The 16,723-nt window shown below is 39.1% G+C and overlaps 1 protein-coding gene across 2 annotated transcripts; it reads left to right on the top strand.

The window, feature by feature from the left end:
* The first annotated feature begins 5,456 nt into the window (after positions 1 to 5,456).
* tspan34b (tetraspanin 34b) lies at positions 5,457 to 13,843 on the top strand. Of its 2 annotated transcripts, XM_072369530.1 has the most exons (9): positions 5,457 to 5,758; positions 5,837 to 5,909; positions 7,670 to 7,747; positions 10,601 to 10,816; positions 12,198 to 12,272; positions 12,366 to 12,473; positions 12,557 to 12,688; positions 12,779 to 12,871; positions 12,977 to 13,843. In XM_072369530.1, exons 3-9 carry the CDS (start codon positions 7,691 to 7,693, stop codon positions 13,034 to 13,036), a joined length of 741 nt encoding a protein of 246 aa, XP_072225631.1. In that variant the 5' UTR covers positions 5,457 to 5,758; positions 5,837 to 5,909; positions 7,670 to 7,690; the 3' UTR covers positions 13,037 to 13,843. The 2 variants fall into 2 exon arrangements, with proteins under 2 accessions (XP_072225631.1, XP_072225630.1); XM_072369529.1 differs by having other exon boundaries at positions 5,457 to 5,909.
* Positions 13,844 to 16,723: the final 2,880 nt, after the last annotated feature.

Consider the following 16,723-nt stretch of genomic DNA (forward strand, 5'->3'; position numbering starts at 1 on the left):
GACAGCGACCTTCCTTTGATGTGTGTGTGGGTGTGTGTCACACCGCTCATGTCCACGGTGACGTGAACGCCGTCGGCGTTCGGATGAGGCGGTTGTGGGAGGAGCTAACAGCTGTGCAGGACGCAGGCTGTGGCAGACTGGAGGTTGATTGTGGCTTGATCATTTTGGACCTTTTCTTAAACTACTAAACTCCTCCTGAGGGATTTTTTTTAATGCAACTTTTTTGCAACATTAGTAAACTTATCCTTGTGGATTTCTGTTTTTTTTTTTTTTTTTAATCACCAAAACTATAAAACCAACAGTGTCAGTTCTGAAGTAAGCTGCAGATCTCGGCATTGACAGCCGATTACATTATTACACGCAGGAGTGATTATTACTCTCGAGCCTGGTGGCATTTCACGCCTTGGTAATATTTTAGCATTTCTCCTGTGTGGGACTACTTTTAGCAGTGACATTCATTGAAAATGATTCCCTCTAAACCTTTCTGTTGGTACAGAAGCTGAGAGCAGCCCTTCTTTATCTCTACACCACGTGATGATTATTCTGTTAACTTGAGATAGTTGTCACATTGTAACAAGTGAATTTATCTTGTTTTCTTGACGATTTGGCCTTTCTGTTTTCTCAAGATAACAGCACATAGTAAACTATTCTCATGAGAAAATTAGCTTTTGTTTCTCGAAGTCACAAGGTGACGAGCTTAAAGGAGAAGTTCTTTTTTTTTTTTTTAAAGCCTGGACGTTATTTCTGGCATGAAATATATTAATCTACTCACCGATAACAGTTTGGTGAAAGTCAGCGTCCTTTGGCAGATATTTAGATCACTACATTTGCGTATATTCATATAATGGGAGAGAACAGGGCATAGATAATACAGCCTCTAAATATCTTCCGAAGGACTCCGTCTTTCACCAAACTGTTATCGGTGGACATATTTTATGCCAGATATAAGGTCCAGGTTTAAAAGAAAAAAAGAGAACTTCTCCTTTAAAACTACCTGGTTCCTGTGTTAACCCCTAAGGCTTAAATGTGTCAGTTATTTTATTGCACTGGGTAAATGTCTGTTCTTGAGCACAGACAGTGGTGCAAGTGGGCATGAATGAGAGTTTAACCAACCCCGCAACATTCAGCCAGCAGCTGTTTGCGGTGAAATGAATGAAGTCTAATAACCTCGAGAAAAGAAGCCGCCTTAACTCAAGATAACAACTTAAACATGTCCATTATCAGAACAAAACGGCCATTTTTATCTCAAGATGACAGCATTTTAAACCCATTTTCACTTAAAAAAAAAAAAAAAAAAAGCCTCCATTTTGCGAGGTAATGATGATGGTGTTTTTCAGGGATGGCTTCTGCAGCAACATTTGGTGTGTTCTTTTAAAGAGTTAGGCATGATTTGAAGACGGCTGTTCAGTCCTTTTAATACACAACCAGGAAAGATTAGTGATTACAAACCAGTGTGATGGTGAAGTATTAAGACTACATGACCTGAGTCTGTTAATGCAAAATTATTGCTTTGAAACTGACTAAGATTTGACATTATGCTGCTTTAAGTTGTAACATTTCTTAACATTTCTATTGAACACGTTGTTTTGGCCAGAAAAACAATTTTCATGTTTATTCCTACTGACTATTTTTACCAGCCCAGCGCTCCGACTCACAGGCTGAGTTATGGAGGCATACGAGTTGAATTTAGTTGACACTTCTCAGGAAAATTCACCTCAAGTCCTTTTTTGTTTCCTCTGTTTTGGTTTCTGAGCAAATGCACTTTTTCCTCTTAAAAAAAAAAACATGTCACAGTTGTTAAGTAGTGAATCATTAAAAGATGTGGGTTTGTTTTTTTTAAGTTGGCTTCTTCCTTATAATGTGTCTTATAAACGATGCTGTGAGTCTTCCTCCTCTGACATCATGCACTGTGGGGAATGTGTGACAAAGTGTCCGTGTCATCAAAAAAAAAGGAGCTTACCTCATGGGGTTTGACTTTTATAGGTCACATTAAAGTGCTGAGATAAAAATGAGACGTTCTAAAGTTGAAATTTGAACACGATGGGTTAAAGAAATGGATTTTAAACATCAGTTTGAAATTTTAGGATTCTTTCAACATACATTTGTTGAGCCTGGCCCATTCCCCACATGCACCGCCGCTCCTCCCGACGCGGAACACGCGCTGTGCGTGGCGCCCCGCGTGAGGCACGCGAAGAGCACCAAGTCAGTCAGAGGCAGGAGAAAAAAAAAAAGAGACGAGTGATCTGACAGCGCACGCGAAAGAAAAGGTCTGAGCAAGGCTTGTGCTTCACTTGAAGGTGGGTATGTTGTTGAAATAAAAAAGAAAAACTTTGTGGCATAAATACCCCAGCTGCGAGCCTGCTAATCATGAGACAGAAGAGAGAATAATTCTATCTAGATGTGGACTGGAGATTCAATTTTCCAGATGATGCCGCTGCTAAAGTAGACTAGACTTAGACTGAACTTTATTTATCCCTTGGGATGACTCCTTCAGGGAAATTCAAGCAAATTACAGTAATGCTCCAGGTGATGCCTGAACTCAAAACCTCAACATTGCTCTACAACGTACTGTCTTATAAGTACTGAGCGCTGACCTATTGCGCCACTGGAGCCACAGAGGCACAGGCTCTGGCAGAGGAGGTGGCTTCCTACGGGTTTTTGATTTGCTCAGTTGTGTGGTTTGACATTCTGACCTCCATAAACCAGTTGAACAAGCTGCTTCAGTCAAGTTCAATGCAAATTGACATTGCTGTCAAACTCACTGAAAATGCAAAAACCTCTGAGTACAGACAGACTGGGTTTGCTGATGCTCAGTCAACTTTCAAGGAACATTGTTAGGCCCTTAACATAGAGCCAGAACTACAGGAGAAGAGACTGAGGAGTACTAAAAGGCAGTTTGCCTATGAGGCTGTAGATGAGTCCATGAATGATGCCCTGAAGAAGCTTGAGGTGATATTCTTCAACACTGTTGTTGACTCTGCTCTCAGATCACTGCTGTCTTATTAGTTTGACTTCGATCTCCTCACATTGTGAGAGCTCGTAGGGGGCAGTAAGTAGATTCTGCTTCAGGTGAGGCCCATTTACACTGACATTTCATCACAACTCACTGGCCGTGCTCTAAAGAAAAATGAATCCTCCAACATGTCGCTGACCTCTTTGAACAGACGCCAACAAAATACTGCAGTAAAATGATTTGACTAATGGCGCTAATGCGTTGGACTGTTTGTGTGCACACTGAGCTGTGTTTGGACTGAGCATGAGCCTCTCTTTTGTCTGGATTCTACATCAAAAGGAGCATTTTCTGTGCTAAGGCTTTGTACAAATCAGCAAACCTCCAGCACGTCATCAAAGGTAAACAACTGCTTTTATCTAATAGTGGCATGCCATGGAAAAAACACGCAAGAGTATCCCTGCCTGTGTGGTATGTTAATGGCAATCTGACCTGTTCCGTGCGAGATGAATGAACCACTTTGTCCAATTCAGACTACGATAGAATCTTTTTTCCACCCTTTGCTTTCTTTTTGGTTTTGAAGTGACAACAAAAGCTGCCTCAGTCTCTTTACTAACATGAAATTAAAATTTCACATCAGAGCCCAAAATAACTTGATACCTTGATAGTCTTGATGATTTATGACTCATACTATCCAGAACGATGTCGACATCCTCCCTAAATGTTCAAATAATTACCATAGTTATCTGATCAACTATTGAACAAATCAAGCCAAGTGTGTCAAATTCGAGAGTTACTCATCAGAGTTACAAGGAAAATTATTTTTATGTCAGCCACTGCACAGCCATGGTTGGGTAATACAGTTAAGGTCGGGTGTATCAGCCATGATAATACAGTTAAGATCAAGTATATCAGCCATGGTTGGATAATACGGTTAAGGCCGGGTATATAAGCCATGGTTGGATAATACAGTTAAGGCCGGGTATATCAGCCATGGTTGGGTAATACAGTTAAGGCTGGGTATATCAGCCATGGTTGGGTAATACAGTTAAGGCTGGGTATATCAGCCATGGTTGGATAATACGGTTAAGGCTGGGTATATCAGCCATGGTTGGGTATTACAGTTAAGGCCGGTATATCAGCCATGGTTGGGTAATACAGTTAAGGCTGGGTATATCAGCCATGGTTGGGTATTACAGTTAAGGCCGGGTATATCAGCAATGTTACAGCCATGGTTGGGTAATACAGTTAAGGCCGGGTATATCAGCCATGGTTGGGTATTACAGTTAAGGTCGGGTATATCAGCCACGGTCAGACAGTACACTGGTTGGATAATACACGCATGCTCGGTCATATCAGCCGCGGTTGGACAATACAGCCATGGTTGGATAATACAGTTAAGGCTGGGTATATCAGACATGGTACGGCCATGGTTGGATAATACAGTTAAAGCCATGGTGGAGCCAAGGGAGTGACATATGTATTTGTGAAAACAAGAACGAGTACAAATCAAACGTTCCAGTTCAGATCAGTTCTGCAAGTCTGAAAATAAAAGTAAATTCTAATGGAAAAGCACAGTTTGACTTACCAAGCACATTTGTAAGAGACCTAAAAGACCTAAGACCTTATATTTTAGATATCTTCTAGCTATTTGGAGTTAGGAGGAAGCGATAAACACCCAGATATTATCTTTAAACATGAAGCTCTTTATTGAAAAAAAACAGTCCAAATATGAGTATTGTCTGATAACCAGAAATGTGTTGTCTACATATTTGGACGCCACGTTGAAGGAAGTTAATCACCAACCAATCTGGAATTAGGGGGGCGGGTGAGGTGCAATCAAACATTACCCTGTTTGAGAAGCATAGCTACAGCTGTGGGTCAGCAGCAGTTGGTTAGCTACTAGAAAAATCTGATTGCTGCATCAAACTGAGCATATTCACTGGTTCAGTCAGGCCTGTAAAAGGTAGGATAAAAGCTTTGTACTAGAACTGATCGAGACTTGATCTGATTTGTTCTTGTTGACAGATAAATTAGAGTTGTTTTCACTTTTTTTAGACATGTCGATAAAAATGACTAAATGAATGTCTCAATCTTAGCTCCATAGGTTTCCCGAATGAATTTAAGGATCTCTTATTGAACAGAAACACCACCGAAGCACAACAAGCATGTCTCACTCTTGTTTGTCACTTTTGAGTTCCCCTGTGAATATTTCAGTTGGTGTTTGCTTTTGTTTCCTGTGTTTGCAGCTTGTCGCGTTATTTGGTTGTATTTTCTTAACCTCCAGCATCACTCAGCATCTAGGTCCTAAGGTCTAAGGTCTAAGTCCTGAGCCTTCTCTGGCAAACTAGTGGAGAAATGTCTTTGTTTTTCACTTGTTTTGACCATTTGCATGTCTTATTGAGCTATTTCAGTGGATCCAGCTAAATCTGAATTCACACTGGAACACACAGCATCTTCTGCAATTGGAAGAAGCGCTGTCCTATTGTTCATGTACAGTTTTAGTACTTAATTGCTGAAGCTTAAAAGTCTTGGGAGTGGTTTGTTGTACTGTAAGAGTGCTGATGTTCCTACATTCAGGTGATCTCCCTCTTTCTTTCCCTCCCTCCCTCGGGAACCAGAAGCCAGGCTCCATGGTGATATGTTATTACTCAGTTGCTTTGGTCACACCCACACACTCCTCCTCCCTTCCCACTGCTTATAACAAGCAGGCAGCCTTAAAATAAGAACACACTGATGAAAAAGTCCCTCAGAGAGTCTTACATGTTTAAGAGTGACAGCCATTGGAAGTAAAAGACTGCTTTTATTGTGAGTAATTTGCTGAAGGCAGAAGAATAATACACCCCTTTGTTACTGTGACCTCGTAGTGTTCTCTCACAACAACAGCCTCCGTTAGAGAAGTGAAGGTCGAGACTTTAAACCAGCCTCAGAGCGCTTCCCCGGGCTTCTCCTGTGACAGGTAAGAAGAAGAATGACTTAACTTTGGCTGATTGTGATTGAAACTTATACACGGGCTTTACATTGTTAGTTTTGGGTCTTGTCTTTTTACTAGTGCTGTACCAACATAGAGAAGGATCCATCCAACAATGATTCTTTGTCTCGTGAGACCTGCCTGCAATTATTCCCTTCAATGGAGTCCTTTGAGATTTGTCTGTCAGTGTTTTTTTTTTTTTTCCCTTTTCTATTTTTTTGGATGGAGGTTTCTTTGTTAAACACAGTTTGGTTTCATAGATCTAAGACAACCAAATATAAACAACTTTGTCTACTAAAACTTACAATTAAGTGTTAAAAATGTATTTGCTATTGGAAGCTGTGACAAAAAAAACCTGATGGGTCATTTATCAGTTATTGCTGGGACATGTGAGATTTGCTTGTTAATACATTACCAAGCTAACTCCTTTGTGTCAGAGTGCAACTGCTGACCAGAAGGAAGCTGTAAAAGCCCTGGGTAGTGAAATGGTAGTGGGAGTTTTGGGGAGTCAAGGCAACAGCTCATTATACTTCACATCCTGGCCCCAAATATATGATTAACCTGATGAGCAGCAGCAGCTTGACTGTAGGAGAGAGTGGGTGAAATGAACTGACTGACCACTTCCTCTTTTTGGATAATTTGGTGTTTTTGCGTAGGATGTTGATGAATTTAAAAAAACAACAAAAAAACACAGCGGCTGCAGTGAGGCCACAAGGGGCTAAATAAAGCATGTTGCTATGCACAGATAGATATATAGATATGTGCTCTGTCACTGTCATTCAGAGCACAATCCATCTGTTCTGTCGCACCACAGTAAAGGGAATGTGCCTCTTCCTGGAGGTTTACACCCACATTTGAAAGTGCCAATCTTGAAGTGACTCTGTGAAAACGGATGGTCTAAAATATGTCCATATGAGCTCAGACTTGTAGAACTCTCTAAAAAGAATGAAGTGCATGTGAACCTGTCCATATATACACAGGTGGGCTGTATTGTTGTAATGTACCATTGTTCACCATTTGCATAACAAGTATGTCACCTCTGAGCCATAAATGGATGGGCAGGCTGACTATATTTTCTATGCAAATCAGCACAAGTCTTTGTTTTTTTTTAAATGTAAAGTATTTAGACCCATATTGGGTCTGCACCAATTTCAAGTCTAAGATTTTAAATATAACAAAGTGTTTGTTTTACAGATGAAAAATTGCAGGCAAAGAAAACATTTCAATGTCATTGCTTTTGATCTACTACTCCTGGGTTTGGCTCCATCATTTGCATACTGATAGCTTGTTGATTTGTGAGGGGGGAAAAAAAGAAACTTTTCAGGAAATATCGGGAAGAATACTTCCTCAACCTTGCTACAATCGCTCACCTGTGTCCCTTGACGACTGACCTTTACCATAAACTTCCTGATGGCTTCATGTCCTCCAAAGGTTTGATAAGTTATTAAAGCTCATGAGGGGAAAAGGAGAGAAACTGAGAAAGCAGCAGTTGTTTTCTCCACCAACCTCATAAAGGAATGGCACTGCATGATGACGCTTTCATTTCAGATATGTTGTTGTACAGGTGTTGGTTGTGTGAATAAAAAACAGCCAAAAATAAACGAACTGAATGAGAAGTTCACTGAGCTGACTGCTACAGTTTGTCAGCGACCCTCATTCTAACTCATTAACACTTGACAGTATGTGAAATCCATGGTGACCTATGTAAAACATCTTTAATCCATCTCTTTTTTCCCCCCCTACTACAGGAAGAACTATCAGCTGCAAAAATGGGATGCTTTGCATTCCTCAAAGTCATGATGTTTGCTTTCAATGGCATCATCTTCGTAAGTAACACAATTCCCTTCTTAATTAGCACTAATTCAGCTCAGACTTAATTTTCCAGGGTAAACAAAGACATCTGTACAGTTTATTCCTGTGTGTATGTACACACGAAAAGGCATTTTCCTGCTCCGCCCCTTTGACTTGGAATACGATACAACAGAATCCGAATCTTTCCAGTTTGATCCCACTGAGGGATTTCAAACTAATTTTAAGGACAATGGGGGAAAAAAAGAAAAACATCTTTAGAAACTTGTCCATATTTTCAGCATTTTATGCTTCTTTTAGGTGGCAATTTAATTAAAGATTGTGAATGTACAGTACTGATAATTATAGCTTTCTGACTATTTTGTTCAATTGCGGATAATAATACAGTTAAGGTCGGTCATATCAGCCACGGTTGGACAATACAGCCATGGTTGAATAATACGGTTAAGGCCATGGTGGAGCCAAGGGAGTGACATATGTATTTGTGAAAACAAGAACGAGTACAAATCAAACGTTCCAGTTCAGATCAGTTCTGCAAGTCTGAAAATAAAAGTAAATTCTAATAGAAAAGCACAGTTTGACTTACCAAGCACATTTGTAAAAGACCTAAAAGACCTAAGACCTAAGACCTTATATTTTAGATATCTTCTAACTATTTGGAGTTAGGAGGAAGCAATAAACACCCAGATATTATCTTTAAACATGAAGCTCTTTATTGAAAAAAAACAGTCCAAATATGAGTATTGTCTGATAACCAGAAATGTGATGTCTACATATTTGGACGCCAGGTTGAAGGAAGTTAATCACCAACCAATCTGGAATTAGGGGGGCGGGTGAGGTGCAATCAAACATTACCCTGTTTGAGAAGCATAGCTACAGCTGTGGGTCAGCAGCAGTTGGTTAGCTACTAGAAAAATCTGATTGCTGCATCAAACTGAGCATATTCACTGGTTCAGTCAGGCCTGTAAAAGGTAGGATAAAAGCTTTGTACTAGAACTGATCGAGACTTGATCTGATTTGTTCTTGTTGACAGATAGATTAGAGTTGTTTTCACTTTTTTTAGACATGTAGATAAAAATGACAAAATGAATGTCTTAATCTTGGCTCCATAGGTTTCCCAAATGAATGAATTTAAGGATCTCTTATTGAACAGAAACACCACCGAAGAATAACTGTATCACTAACTTCAAAACTGAGGAACAACAAGCATGTCTCACTCTTGTTTGTCACTTTTGAGTTCCCCTGTGAATATTTCAGTTGGTGTTTGCTTTTGTTTCCTGTGTTTGCAGCTTGTCACGTATACGATACAACAGAATCTGAAGCTTTCCAGTTAGGATTTCAAACAAATTTTAAGGACAATGGGGGAAAAAAAAGAAAAACATCTCTAGAAACTTGTCCATATTTTCAGTATATTATGCTCCTTTTAACTGGCAATTTAATTAAAGATTGTGAATGTACAGTACTGATAATTACACCTATCTGATTATTTTGTTCAATTGAATTTCTGTTCAAAACAGGCCTCACTTGAGAATGAGACCCCATGTCTCAATAAGAATACCTGTTTTAAAAAGGCTTGATTTAAAAAAAGGAAAAAAAGTTGCAGTGTGAATGATGTACACAAACATGCAAATATAGTGAAAGAACATATTTAACCCAGAGACTCAGACATAAATCAATGGCCCCTTTCAAAACCAAAGCATGAAGAATTTGCATTGGAAATTATCCTTATTACTATTTAAATACCCACTACAGCCCACTACAGCAGATTTCAACTTCCACAGAGTTAAACTACTAAAATGTCAATTAAAAAAAACAGCCTAAATGTTAAAAAAAAAAAAAGAGACAGAAAATTCAAGAGGCAGAATCTGAGCGAGCCTAATATTATCGTTCAAAATTGAATAACTGATAAATGATAGATCCTACAGTTTCCATTTCCATCGATTGACAAAACAGATCTAAAGGGATATTTTCAAAAAGAAAATGTGAATAAGACACTTTCATTAACTGGGAAGAAGAAAATAAACTAGGCAGCGTAATGTCACAAAGGAGTAGTCTCGGCTATGCTGCCTCGGTAGTTGTCCTAACTGGAAACAAACCTCCAGGAGGAGAAACAACAGCTGTGGTGGACATTCACAAGAGAAACATTTTTAGGAGTTACTTTAATCTCTTAGAATATCTGGGACTTTAAATTATTCTTGGGAAAATGCTGGTCAGGTGCATGACTTTCTTGCTTGCTGGCTGAGACCAGAAGCAACTGGGGAGTAAAGTCATTTAAAATTTTAACATTAGATGGTGGCTGGTATGCTTGTTTCAATGACATCATTCTTCCGGGAAATCTTAATGTAAATGGCAGTAATTTTACCAGACAAGCTCTCAATGCTAATGTAACTTCTTGTGTTCTAGCAGCAGAGCTGCTACATTTACACCTTTTCAACGGTCATGCTCTTGACCTCCCCAGTCATCACACTTTTCTTGTGTTGAATTTCAGTGAAACTGACTGTCGATTCACATTTATCAGCTCCCCATATACTCACAGACTTGGAGTTACGTCCTTTCATGTCTGATTTTGGTTGCCACGATTAAAGCACATCAGTAAAAGTTCAACATTGAGGCACGGAAACCCCACTGCAAAAAAAAAAGAAGCATTTTGCTGTTACAGCAGACAATTGCAGAAACATCATCACAAATATATGAAAACTCCTATTATCATAGGTTACACTGTAGGTTTTGCATTGATCTAATGTGGAAACACAAATTAAGCTTAACAGCATTCCCTATGACAAGTCATCCGGCCGTCGCATATTAAATCTGTGGAGTGCTCCTTTAACCCCGAGGAACTAATCATTTTCTCCTCATTTCTCCCCTTTCAGTTGGCAGGGGTTGCCATCCTGGGTGTTGGGATCTGGGTGAAGGTGGACAGTGGCTCCATTCTCAACTTCCTCGGGAAAATCGAAGATGCACCAGCAGAGCTCAGTCAGGTGCTCAATGTGGGCTACCTATTGATTGCAGTCGGTGCTCTGCTGGTTGTCATCGGTTTTCTTGGCTGCTGTGGAGCCGTCAAAGAGAACAAGTGTATGCTGCTGCTGGTAAGTTGTTGTCTGCTGCTGTTCAAAGGGTTTAACAAATAGTCAGCCATTTTTATACCTACTTATCATTCACTTCCTTGCTGAGAGATAGATGAGAGGATTTATACCAGTTTCATGTGTGCATGCTAAATACCAGAGGGAGATTTGGAGAGGCCATCTTTTCCTAAGGCATGTTGGCTATCTCACTTTGCAGTCTCTAAATCTCTAAAATCTCCACCAAGGGTCATGAAATTCATCTTGATACTTTTTTCCTAATCCTGCTGACCAACATAAATCCTCCTTTTGCTCTGGTTGTGGTAGAGAAATTGGGCTCTTGCTCAATCAATCAATCAAATCAGAGGACGAAAGGGAAGTATTACGCTGGACAGTAACTATAAAGCACACGCCAGAGTTTTGAGTATGTAATCTACAGTCGTCGCTCATCATGTTTATAAAACACAAAACAACCAGTCAGTGAAGAAAATACAATAAATTAGATATATAAACAGGTAACAAGAACTCAAAGGCAACATCTCTAGAAACACAGAAGTTTCAGCAAAGAAACTGGCTAAGACTGGAGATGTAAATACAGCTGAGGGTGACTGAGTCAGTGGATGCAGGTGTGCTGGTTGAGCAGAGAGCAGATGAGGGTAATGGTGAGCCAGGGATGGGGGAAGGACAGTAGCGTCCCCTGCTGGACAGAAAAGGTACACAAAGAGGAAAGTCCACACCCAAAGCCAAAGTCATCCTGGGTGGGACTACTCCCATCAGGATGTGTCATCACAGGATAAAGGCGATCTCTCAGATCAAATTCAGATCATTTATATCATTAAAGGACCATCCATCTATTCTCTGTGTCCACTTTATCCCGTCCATGCACGCTCAAATTCACACCTACAGCACAGCTTATTTAGAATTCTCAATTAACCTGACATGCTCGTCATTGGAATGTGGAAACGTTTCCAGAGCATGCAGAAGGAGAGCACACAGGGCAGCAGAAAGCTTCTCATGGCATGACAGAACAACACAATCTCTTCATTTAGGTACCCAAGAAAGAGCTGCTTCTCATTTTTTTCCTTAAACATCTCTAATATACAAGCACCACGGTCATCAAGTATAACTGTTGACTACAATTTACGTTTTTCACCTAGCAAAAATACTCTTTGTGCTAAGCTAAGCTATGATGACACTGATATTATTCTATAAAAAAAGAAAAACAATAAGCATCTTTGAAAAAGACCTTTTTTTCACATGTTGTTGTACATGTTGTCACATGCACAGCTTGGAAAAGTTCTATAGAATGATGAAAAATGAGTCTGTGAAATAAGTTCAGATCATATTCGCTGTTGGAGATGCTATGACAACCCTTCAGTAACATGCACGATTGTGATCTTTTCCTCAGTTCTTCATCATAGTCTTGCTGGTCTTCATCGCAGAGGTTGCGGGAGCAATCGTGATTTTGGCATTCAGACCTCTGGTAAGTAATTTAGGACCTTGGTGAAGCACTTAATCATACGCAGATAATCAACCAGACAATGAATGAAATACCATTTATATGCTTCTATGTTAGGCAGACGAGTTGTTTTCGAAGGCTGGGAGGGCAGCTGTTAAAAACATCAAAAAGGACTACGGGAAAAATCCCGACATCACGGGACTGTGGAATACCACAATGAGCACGGTACAAAACTCTTCTGAACTAATGACGAATTCTCTCTGACCCCACAACTCCAAAGCTTTCTGTAACACAGACTCTCTTTGCAGTTAAAATGTTGTGGATTCTACAACCACTCAGACTTTCAGGGTTCTCCGTATTATACAGACCACGAGATGAAATATCCACCACAGTGCTGTCTGACTTCTAACCCATGTAATCAAACTATGGCAGAAAGCAAGGTAGGCACATCTTCCATACAGATGACGCAAAAAATGTTTGTTTTCAAATACTCAATGTTAATATTCTCTTGACTTTTTTGTTTCAATTAGATGGTCTCAGGTTGCTTTCCAATGATCAAGCAACTTCTTGATGAAAACACTGTGGTTATTGTGGCAGTGGCCCTTGGGATCGCAGCCCTGGAGGTATGACACTAACTTCACAGCACGCTACAAAGAATTATATGAGGGATGAAGATGATGTTTTCTGATACACATTTGCTTCTTTACTAATATGTATTTCCCTCTCAGATATGTGCCATGGCTGTCTCAATGATCCTATACTGCAGAATAAAATCCACAATGGCCTAGCTACCCACAGTAAAGGCCTCGGAAGGATCATTTTAATCACCGGAGTCTTTACACTTCTTATATGGCCTCCTGCGGTGCCTCGTCACTCAAGACGTTGAATGTCAGGTCTTGTGCAATCAAGAACTACTGAATGCAATAACATATATTTTTTCTACCGTTAAATCGATCTAATAGAATCACTTTATAAATATGAATAATCTATTTCTTAAGAGCACTTCACTAAACAGTTATTGTAAATGTCAAGGAGAGCTATCGTCTTCATCACCTGGTCAGCTAATGAGGAGTTACATGTTTCAGTTACTGTAGTAATGAAAGCACAGCTGGCGCTAGTGCTGGAGACAGAAAGCATTACTGTGAAAGTTTTTTTTTTTTTGCCATGATGTTGCTTGTAAAACCGAGATGCATCATTTGTTTAATTTGTTTTTTCCTGAAAAGTGATTGATTTTGGAATAAAGTACATATTTCCATGAAAAAGGCCTGTGTTTGTGGACTGATGAGAGGTCTTGAACTTTTTTCTTGTGTTTGTGGAAATTAGAGTAGTCTTTAAGAGGGAAAAGAATCAGACAAAAGATCTACAACCCCTAACCTTTCACATCCGTCATACTTGCACAAGCATAAAGGTTAAAGGAGCATCTTTTGCTAAAGTTTAAAGGAAGTTCAAGCATACAAGTTGAACGTCATTGACTTGAAATGAATGAGCTCCAGTTTAAAAGCAAACTGCATCAGTAAGAGTTGAGGCAAATAATAATAATATCTTCTTTTTAGATAAGAGAGCTTTTGCTTCTGCGTCAGCCAACACCAATGAGAGTTTCTGTTAAGGAAGCTGCAGTTTCTCAGCTTGTGTTAGTGGTACATCAGTTTGGACTCTGGCTTCATCTTGTGCTCATTGTCTGGAAAGAAACTTCCTCCTACTATTTTAAGACTTGATCTTTGAAATGTGCAGCTTACAGTTCAGAGAGTTGATATGCCTGCTTAAAGCAAACGATATGGGTATACCGCCAAGGAAATGTTGCCATGTTTCCTCCTCAGACTTGTAAAATAGTTTAATTCAGCTTGAAATGTAGCCTAATGCGGTGGTAGAACCTGAGGCCAAAACATCCATCCACCCCTTTTTCTATGGTGGGTCAAAAATATTATGGATGTTCTGCTATGGATAGGATGTCCTATCCATAGCAGAACTACTTCAGCAGTCTCTTTGGCTGATGGGAGCTTGGATAGAGGCACAAAGTGAGCCATCTTACTGAACCAGTCTACCACTGTCAGGATAATGATGAATCCACTTCAGAGTGGAATGAACAATGTGTGACAGTTGCAGAAGATCTTCAGCAGTGTCTGTACAGAATAGTTCAGTGTGCCTTAGTATATGCTGGCAGAGGGAGGAGTTTAACTTTCCTGCTGGAATCCACACATTTCTGGTTGGATAATCGGGCTGCTGTAGTTTCATGGTGAAAACCCCGATTTTACTGTTTTCAGTCCATTCAATAGACGAATCGGAGGGCCATTATTTTAGTGAGTCAGCAGGGGGAGAAGGCCTGTTTGCTTGTGTTTTTTTTGTTTTTCAACTTTATTGACCAAACATGTATCTCTGATAATATATTTATCGTGAATGTATTATTTGATCATGTCATAGGTTCTGAATTGTATTTGAATAAAAATGTCTTTACTGATTATACGTATATATTTCTGATAACAGCATACAGCATACAGCATACTTTGACATTTGATTTTTTTTACAAAGATGTATAATTTGTATGTATATCCCACAGCATTATGGATATTTTTAACTATCAGAAAAACACATTTTCCCATCTCAGGCATTAGCTCTCTATTATTATTGGTCATTATTTCAAGATCTGGGCAATGTTATTCGTCAACCCCGTTATGCACACGATGGAAGCTCTCTGAATATGATCATAAAATGTATTTCTAAAGAAAATAATATTTTCATATTAATCAGATGTCCCCCACACTAATTCAGTAATTGCAAATACGAAAATGATACAAAATCTCACTTTTTTGCAATACTAAAGCCTGAAATGTTCCTTTTTGTGAAAGCGCTCCTGTCATTTTTTATCAAAGGTGTAGTTGAACCTCCTGTCTGGAATACATCCCTGATCATGCACGGAATGAAATCACAGGAGCCAGGTAGAGCTCTAAAATATTATATATAATATAATATTATATATAATATATAATTAGACTAAAATAAAGTCTACACTAGCCCAAATCCAAAACCTTTGAAATAACCGCACTGAGATTCACTTTCAGCTGAATCTTAAAACTGTATTAAATGTGTTCTATATCTTTGTACAAGTTCTTTCATGTTCTCAGTCATATCACAAGCTGCATTTTAATACCCTTTTCATGATCATATGTGGAAGGATACCAAAGAAGTGATTATTTTGGAAAATGATTAATCAGTTTATGGAGCCACATTGCCCCCTAGTGGTCCATAGTATTGAATAGTTAAACCCAAAATGAAGAGAACAACTTTCATATGACATTTATATGAAATAATGCAACCATTAACCAATGTTTTCCTGCTGTTTCTTATTGTATTCCATGTTTAACACAGGAAAATAGCATTGATTGGTTCGTTATTCATATGTCATAACTTTACAGATATCCATCTGAATTTTGAGACTCGTAATCATTATGTTATGTTATGTTATATTGTTTTTGATGTCTTCATATCCTAAGTTTATGCTATATCTTTAACCTTTATATCTTAACAAGTTATGGTGCTTTTAGAATCCTCTGAACAAATGTTTATGAGACGGAGGAATGCAGGAGTCGAGCTGCTTTGAGGCACCCTCATTGCAGTTCGCCTTACAAAATACGCCCAGGCAGACGTCACAACAGTTTCAGGCCTACCATTGGCTGAAAGTGTAGCGTAGGCCTACGTCATGCCCCGCCTCCGCGAATCAAACTCCGGAAACCGCAAGGAAAAGTCAGAAGAACCAGAGATTTGAAAATGTTCACTTTGAGGATAAAGTGCTTCAGCGTGTATCATCTGTATCTATCAATGCTGTCAAATATGCACTTTTTTGTTGTAGGGCATGAGCACACAGAAGCCATCCCTTTGTTCTTTAAAACCAAGTACATACTGAATGTGGACACATTGTGGGTGTTGTGTGGAAAACTGTTGGTTCCTAAATCTTATGAAAGTCATTTCCATGCTTACCACGTCAGAGTTGATAAGGACTGGACTCTTCTCAGTCCAGGAAACGAATTAGACCACCAAGCTCTTGATACGCATTTAGTCGATGACAGACTGTTTGTGTCTTGAGATACTCAGTTTAAGGATTTGTTTTTTGTTCAAGTCAATTTCCTTGGCCTTGACTTATTGGTCAGGTGTGTGGTCTGTTTTTTTTAATGGTCAGAAAATGTTAATATGCCACATTAATTGAGTAATTGCTGCATCTTAAGCATTCAATAGGAGTAAGGATTCATGGGTCAACCTTACTTTTTTTCCTTTATACTTTTATATGAGCCTTTACATTTTTTTTAAGAAATGACAATTTTATGCAAGAATTGTTATTTGCTACACTATATTTCACAACGTTTTAATTGAGGAAATAAATGGCAATGAACAGTCAAGAAATTGTTGTACATTTTTGTCTCTTTAGAGTCCAGAACAGCTTGTCACAGGGGGATACTGATTTAAGTACATTATTGTACCCTTTT

Source organism: Leuresthes tenuis, unplaced genomic scaffold, assembly GCF_036924035.1.
Source record: "Leuresthes tenuis unplaced genomic scaffold, fLeuTen1.0.hap1 SCAF_17, whole genome shotgun sequence".
NCBI classification, from domain to species: Eukaryota; Metazoa; Chordata; class Actinopteri; order Atheriniformes; family Atherinopsidae; genus Leuresthes; species Leuresthes tenuis.

What these genes read in the sequence shown, in the direction of transcription:
- tspan34b (XM_072369529.1), top strand. Translation starts at nt 7,691, where the DNA reads ATGGGATGCTTTGCATTCCTCAAAGTCATGATGTTTGCTTTCAATGGC. An exon ending in CTTTCAATGGCATCATCTTC is followed by an intron (nt 7,748 to 10,600) that starts GTAAGTAACACA and finishes CTCCCCTTTCAG; the next exon opens with TTGGCAGGGGTTGCCATCCT. An exon ending in TTTTGGCATTCAGACCTCTG is followed by an intron (nt 12,273 to 12,365) that starts GTAAGTAATTTA and finishes CTTCTATGTTAG; the next exon opens with GCAGACGAGTTGTTTTCGAA.